The following is a 7,693-nucleotide window of genomic DNA, read 5'->3' as shown; positions in this document are numbered from 1 at the left end:
GAATCAGATCCAACAGTTCATCATCACAAGAAATCATCGAAAACCTTATTATCATACACCCTAGTTACTAAAACATCATTCATATGATCAAAACCATATTCAACATGAACCATATTCAACATGACTTCTAGCAAAACCTTAGATCATAATTATTATCATACCACAAATATTAATCATCATCAAGAACATAGCCAAGCACATCGAATAAAACTCAATCAGGACAATGGTAAACACACTAACCAAGATACGAGATGCAAGAGAGGGTTCTAGAACGAGAGAGATAGTGAATCCCAAGAGAGAGTAGTGCGACTAAAGAAGATGGGTGCTGTCGTCGGTGAGAGAGAGCTAGGGTTTAATAATTCTGTACTTGAAACACAAGGGAAGTCGCACACATGTATACATGCATGTGTGCATCCAAATAAGAAAGGGTTTGGGCTCAGTTTGGGCTTGGGAGGTTTGGGCTGAAAACTCAAAGGGGGAGAGTGCGGCTGGTTAAGGGTGTGCGGCTGGTTGAGAGTGTGCGGCTGGTTGAGAGTGTGCGGCTGGTTGAGGGGTGTCGCACACACCTCCAATATAGAAAAACATCTAGTACAATACACAACTAATAATAACATAACCAAGTTTAATTATAACAAAGAAGTTCACCACAAGTAATATTACGTAGTTATGGATCATGAGTTTATACGACGCTAACCTCGGAAGTACGGGGTTGTCACACAATTGAAACAAGATCTCGTATTATTGTTCATTTAAAAGTTGGATACATTGCGTGAGATAATGAAAAATATAAAAACAGTAAAAATAGATTTTTGTGAATCGGGGTGCTCTTTATAATGCAAGATCTAGCTCAATCAAAATGGGAGCTATTCTATTGTGTTGGCAACGTCGTGTTCCGCTCATGGTAATGGAGAATGGATAGCCAAATGGATCCCAATGCATTGTCTCATGTTTAGCACATAATGTATCAACAACCAACAACAATATTCATATAACACATAACCACAACAAGCGGTAAATTGCACGTATTGATTAGAAATATAATTTAACTAAAAGGATACATGATGCACCCTAAAAACGTGTAATAAAAGGGGGAGTTGTAAGATTCACTCATAGTGTTTGAGGTTGGTTATTGAGGTTTGACTTATTTGCATACAACACATTAATTTACATTTGGTTATTGCACGTTTTTCTGTTAACCTACAAAATAAACATATCATTTCCATAATACCAAAGAGATTCACTCACCAACCTTTGTTGATCCAAAACTACTTTTACACATAATACATGTGAACAAGCATGAAAAAAGGATCACATAGGACTTGGGCCTTAGAAGAATAATGAAGTTTATTTAAACATAATGGATTATGTACTTGTTATTTGGATTATGTGTTACTTGGAACTATTATTAATTTTGAATTAATAAATATTGAAACTTTTAATAGCATGTCATAAGTTTTGGATCAACCAATCATGCCCCGGTCACCTAATCTGCTATGGGTCGGGTGTATCATAGACCAGCCGACATTTTGGTCTTTGGATGGTGGGAGAAAAACACGTATGCGTGGGTCTAACAGGGGTTTCCCCGCTAGTAAGCATCTGGTAGTGCTTTCACAGTGGGTCAGGCTGCGTTAAAGGCTGCTTTGGGCATAGTGGCCAAACACGAGAAAGCATGCCATGACAACCAGCGCGTTTTTATCCCATTTGCTTTTGATACTTTTGGTTTCTTGGCGGCAGAGGCCGTGGACCTACTTAGTCGAGTTCAAAGGGTCATGCATAGTAATGTTATGACCCGGAGATCAATGAACGTAGTTTTTAAAAGACTTAGTTTTGTTATTCAAAAAGGGGTAGCGGCACAGCTTGTTACCCGTTTACCGTCTATGTCGATGTAAATAAAGGTTTCTAATTGTTTAGAGATAAGTATAAGTAAGAATAAAAGTCATAGTTGTTATGGGTGTAATTTCGAACCTATATCCCGTAGACATATCCTGACATTTTGTATATTTGATGTTGCGACAAGGATAATGAACCAGGATATTGGTAACATCCCGCGGGGGTATCCTACTCGCCAACTAATGGTTTTCGTTGGTTGCAAGGTATCAACGGACATGTGGGCTTGGTCCTCCTGAAGACTCGCTTAAGACGGTTGAGAGACGAACGTTAGGAGTTATGGAAGGAGTCCACAATGGTCAAGAGGGAATATCCGATAGAATCCCAAGATTATAGGATACGTAGTTGATTTTTGTAACTATAAAAGGGGGTGTCGGATCAGTAGTTAAACACACACATTCGAACACTCATTCTCGTATACTCATTATTCACTTGTTATTTCTGCAATTAACACTCACTTACACTACACAATCGTTGTAACACTTAGAAGCTGACCCGAGCATTATCCCGAAGTTGTATCCTGTTATTTGAAGCAATAAGAAGAACAAGGCATCCGACGATTGTCAACTCCCGAGGTTTTATGCCGGAGATCTAGATTGATCAATGGCTTTCCTCGTACATCTCGTGTCAACCTTTACATTTTCTGCTCATTGTTTGATTGTTGGTATAGTTTGATATCCTCAAGCTATATTATATCCTGAAACTGTTTTCTTAAACTATCAACTTAACATATCTTTTGCAAGCACTGATATCACACTACCTCATAAACTAATTTGATCACTTAATTGCTTCAATAATTTTTTACCAAAACAATAGTAGAATTAGATTGTTTTTAGTATTTATATTTCCAAAGATTGATTTTAGTCTTTATATTCCTAAGTCTTATAGTTTTATTCATTCACAATAATTAATAGAAGTAGCTTGTGAATCTCGTGTATATTTATCTCTCTGATCCTGTACCCAGATTTAACAAGTGGTATCAAAGCTTGGTGTTAGCAGTTTTGAGAGTCGTTTTCCAAGAACGGGAGCCGCCCCTTGCGGGGTTGCAACGGTGGTTCTGATCACACGGACATGTTGCGGTTCAAGTAGGATATGTGGTGGTTATTCGGTACACACCACACTTCCTAGAACAAAGTGAAATCGAGTCGGTGGAAGTCAGACATAGTTGAAGATGCTTGGGAGTACGAGCCATGCATGAAGTATGTGGGGTTAATATTTGATCAAGAGTTTTCCTTGGAAATCACGTTAAAAGGAAGGTCGGTAGAACTTATATGGATAAGCTGAGTTATTTGTTTGCTTAGGGACATAAACAATAATTCAACTTGAATAAGTTTGTTTTAGAAGTTCATAGTATATTTGTGAGTTTCAAATATAATTATTTGTGAGGTGTTTTGAAATTATAATAAATGAACAAGATATTATAAAATCTGATGGTGGGTCGGTGAAGAACAATAAGCGGCTATAGCAACACGGCTATGAGGTGTTGTAAGGTTGCGACAGTGTCGTATGATTGGAGAAGCATTTGCGACGTTTTTTCGGGGTGATTTTAGAATCATCCAACGGTTTAGTGATGGACCAATGATAGTCGGCGGGCGTCACGGGGAAGTACCGTTTTCCAAGCGAAGTGTTTTGTTTTAGGGCATCAAGGAAGAAAAGAATATAAAAATCGAAAAGAGATTGAGAAGCCGAAGATGGCACGTCATGAGAGTCGCCGTGTGGGTGGTGTTCCGCTAGTGTCTAGGGGCAATCACAGGTGTTCATCGAGTTGAAGGCAATTTGAATTGTTTAATCTTCTCTTGTTAAAAAGTTATCTCGGTTAAAACCTCTCTCCTTTATCAAGATCGTCTAATTTGAACTTTGAACTAATTAAAAACTAGAGCTTGATGTTGAATGTTTCAATGATGTGCCATCATCGTGTGTTGGTGTAATCTCCGTGTGTCGAAATAGTAGGCAGAACAACGGCAGTGTTAAAAGATCTCGATCAGATCTTGGTGAACGTTTTGATTCAATTTTGTTGAAGGCAGTTGGCAAGTTATCCTTTCTTCGAGTTGATCGAGTTATGTTCTTGGTCAAGTTTAAAGGTTCGATTGAAGTGGGTCTGAAGGATAGTTGGAGTGCTACTTGAAAGGCGTTCGAGGGCCTCTTGAAGTCCTATCAGAAGGGTCACATTGTACGTGACTACCAATCGAATCCAGATGAAACGATTTTTTTCGGCCCAATGCGAAGAGTGTTTCGCTCGGGCTCTTCAGAATAAAGTGGTGTTGTAACTACCGGAAGAAGCAATATTAGTACCGGTAATGTTGGTGTAACTAAGGATGATAATGGTAGTGTGTCTACTGAAGATTTCAATGGAGGTCATGTGTTGACCAAAGATGATGCCACGGATTAAGGCATAATAATTAAGTCAATATTGAGAGAGAGACTTATGGAAGTTATGTTGAGAGGGAGTCAAAGGACTAACAAGTAAAATAATAATTAAAGTTATTTAATTATTATTTGAATTATCTCTAGTATTTGATTTAGTTAGTTTCTAATTGTTTAGAGATAAGTATGAGTAAGAATAAAAATCCTAGTAGAATAAGATTTTTTTTAGTATTTATATTCCTAAGTCTTGTAATTTTATTCATTCACAACAATTAATAGAAGTAGCTTGTGAATTCTATGTGTATTTATCTCTCTGATCCTGTACCCAGAGTTAACTATTGCTTTTTAGCATGTGCTGTTGAGATTAATTGCAATAGGATTTCCTTTCCTTGTAAAATTTTCAACTGGTTTTGAAACCAGATTTACAAAAGCAGATGGTTATGGTTACTGTTGCACTTGAATTTATATTTTTGATGTTGGAATTGTTATTTCGTTTTCTATTGTTTGTAACTATTATTATGATGTTGAACAATAGTATATTTGTTTGCAATAAACAAAAAACTGGAATAAAGTAGAGAGGAAATAGTTGTTGGAACAGACTACCTGCTATGATGCAAGGTTATATATAATTGTAAAACTCAAAACAAACATCATAATAATCTAAGAGTATGTTCTAATAGTTTCCTTTAGATACTTGCTTGGTAAACCAACGTAATGTGAAAATAGAATGATGTTTTTACCTTGTTTTTGTAAGCTAAACAACACTCAGGAATGAAGTAGGGTTGGGAGGTGTTGGTATTTTGACGGTCCCTTCAAGCATCAACACCACTCTCTTTATCGAAGGGCGGAGAGATGGCTCCTCTTGAACACACCATAGCCCTATTTTGACCAATTGTTCAAGCCTGCTCTTTTCTACATCCTCATCATAATCTACAAGTTTCAATAAATCATCTGCTTCATAACACTGGTACACCCAGTCTTCAAGAATGGCTTCACTATCAGGAAGATTGTTGTCCACGTGCCTCCGACAACATAAAATATTAAACAAAACAATCCCAAAACTATATACATCCACCTTAACAGTTATAGGTAGCCCCTTGTGCCATTCAGGCGCAACATAACCTCTTGTTCCTCTGATCAAGGTGGAGGTTCTGGTTTGATCATGTTCAAGTAGTTTAGCCAACCCAAAATCAGAAATCCTGGCGCATCCATACTCGTCCATGAGGATATTCTGAGGCTTAATGTCACAGTGAATTATAGGCTTTTCACATTCTTCATGTAGGTAAAGGATGCCATGAGCTATATCAACCGCCATTCTAATTCTTTGCATCCAACACGGTTTTGGCTTACTTTCTTCAGGTGCGAATAGTATATTTGCAAGTGATCCTTGGGTCATGTACTCAAAAACTAGTAGCCTTTTGGGACCTTCACAGCAGTACCCGAGTAGTCTTGTTAGGTTACGATGGTGTGTTCTCCCGATCACTTTTATTTCGGTTTGAAATTCCCGTTCCCCTTCTTGTGTCAGTTCTTCTTTTAACATCTTCACTGCAACCTGTCTCATTGAGCTCTCTATGCTACCTTTGTAAACTACCCCAAATGATCCTCTACCCAGTTCTTCTTTAAAACCATCTGTCATTTTCTCTAACGCAGCATAAGAAAATGCCCGAGGCCCCGTGTCCTCAAGTAATTGGACATTTAGATTCTCAGATATCTTTTTGTATGCCCAAACGTGAGCTCTATACATGATTACTCCAGAAATTAGTAAACCAAGTACAGCAAATGAGATAAGTGAAACCCCTATTATCATGATACCCTTTTGTCGCACTTTCTTGACATGAATGGATTGATTAGTTGTATCTGTTCCATTATTCATAGAAGATGTGTATACTTTAATCAATCCAACATTTGAGGAGCTATCACTTACTTCGATGAATCTTAAAGGGAGCCTCTGCAACTTGCATTCTTGTCCGCTGTACAGTGCCGCTTCACAGTTGCAGTCGTTTAAGCAGACTAATGAACACTCTTCTTGGGTTGTTGCTTTCGGGATGAGATACGCAGCATCGTCCCATACAGCATTATTCAAATTTGTCATTCGGATTTCCGTATCGGCTTCCTGAATCTTGCAGCTTTCTACGGTGTCTTTTCTCGTGCAACCCAAAGTCCAATGCTTTGGATCTACAACTTCAAATCCCGGAACACATTGACATCTTGCACCATCGTTTGTGCTCAAACAATACCCGTTTAAGCCACAAAGACCCTTCCCTGCACACTTGTTTGGTGACGATGCCCATATGACAGATCCATTCTTGTTCATCTCACTTAGATCATAAGAATACAATCTAAGGATTCCATCCACATCCAATTTCAGGACATAAAGAGCATCTTTTGTAGGATATCCTCCTTGAGTTAGATTACGGATCAAAAAAGTTGAATTTTGCAACAGATACAAAAAACCACTGGAATCCAGATTTAGTGTCACGTTAGGTCCTGCACTAGCTGTGTTGCTAGCCCAGTAAGCCGTATTTTGACCATTATCAGTCCCTCTGTTTGGGTACAGCACTAGGTTCCCATCGATTTGCATACTGAGCTGGAATACACCAATTGACTGGTCGGTCTCCGAGACACCTGAATACAAACTTTGGCCAGGTAAGAGACGTTGTCCAGGCAAAAGGGTATCCGTCGGGTTGTCAAAGCTTTGCCAAAGTACCATCCCAGTAGAATCGTAGAGCACAAAGTTGCCGGAGTCTCGCATGGAAGCAAAATAAGCACCACCAGCATCAAATATATTGATTTGTTGACCTTGTGTTTGTTCCACAGCGAGCCTTCCATCAGATGTGAATCTCAAAGTAGCATTATCTGAGAACGGAAGGGTGTCACGACTAGCCGTCCAGACGACAGTCCTTTCTGGAATTCTAGCAATATATATACCAACCGCGCAGCCGCCTGTTTGTGGGTAGAAACCGAATGCGTATAATCTGGATGGCGACAACCAAGAGGTGGTGGCACCAATAGGCTTTAAAGAAGAACCTCTGGTTACATTGGATTGGGATTTTGCTGTACTAAAGGCAAGGGAAGTAGTGTGCACAAAGGCAATTAAGCTCACCATATAATGTGAAAGGGAAGTCGACATTTCTTTAAATTGTAATGTGCAATAACACTATTCAATGTTCATCTCTTTTATAAGAAAAACAAAGTAATTGGAACGCAAGTCTATTCTCTTTTCCACATTTTAGTTAATGGCCGTATTGGAAGGGGTTGTGAGACTTTTCAATTTAGAGATCGAAGTCAAAGTTAGATATGATTTGTCAACTGTTCAAATTTAGTTTTATTACAATTTAATAAATTTGAACATTTCTTATTAATTTTATAGTTTTTATTGAAAATTCATCGAGCAAAAAAATGTACTTATGAAAGTTATAGAAACTAATATATTACATCTGAT

General features: G+C 38.3%; 1 protein-coding gene across 1 annotated transcript; it reads right to left on the bottom strand.

Moving 5' to 3' along the window:
- Nucleotides 1–4,837: 4,837 nt before the first annotated feature.
- Nucleotides 4,838–7,476, bottom strand: LOC110872896 (G-type lectin S-receptor-like serine/threonine-protein kinase LECRK3). Its single transcript, XM_022121796.2, has one exon. It carries the CDS (start codon nucleotides 7,379–7,381, stop codon nucleotides 5,006–5,008), a length of 2,376 nt encoding a protein of 791 aa, XP_021977488.1. The 5' UTR covers nucleotides 7,382–7,476; the 3' UTR covers nucleotides 4,838–5,005.
- Between the last annotated feature and the right edge of the window lie 217 nt (nucleotides 7,477–7,693).

This window comes from Helianthus annuus, chromosome 8 (genome assembly GCF_002127325.2).
Source record: "Helianthus annuus cultivar XRQ/B chromosome 8, HanXRQr2.0-SUNRISE, whole genome shotgun sequence".
NCBI classification, from domain to species: domain Eukaryota; kingdom Viridiplantae; phylum Streptophyta; class Magnoliopsida; order Asterales; family Asteraceae; genus Helianthus; species Helianthus annuus.
The sequence above is the reverse complement of the archived record's forward strand: the minus strand, read 5'-3'. Positions and strand labels throughout refer to the sequence as shown.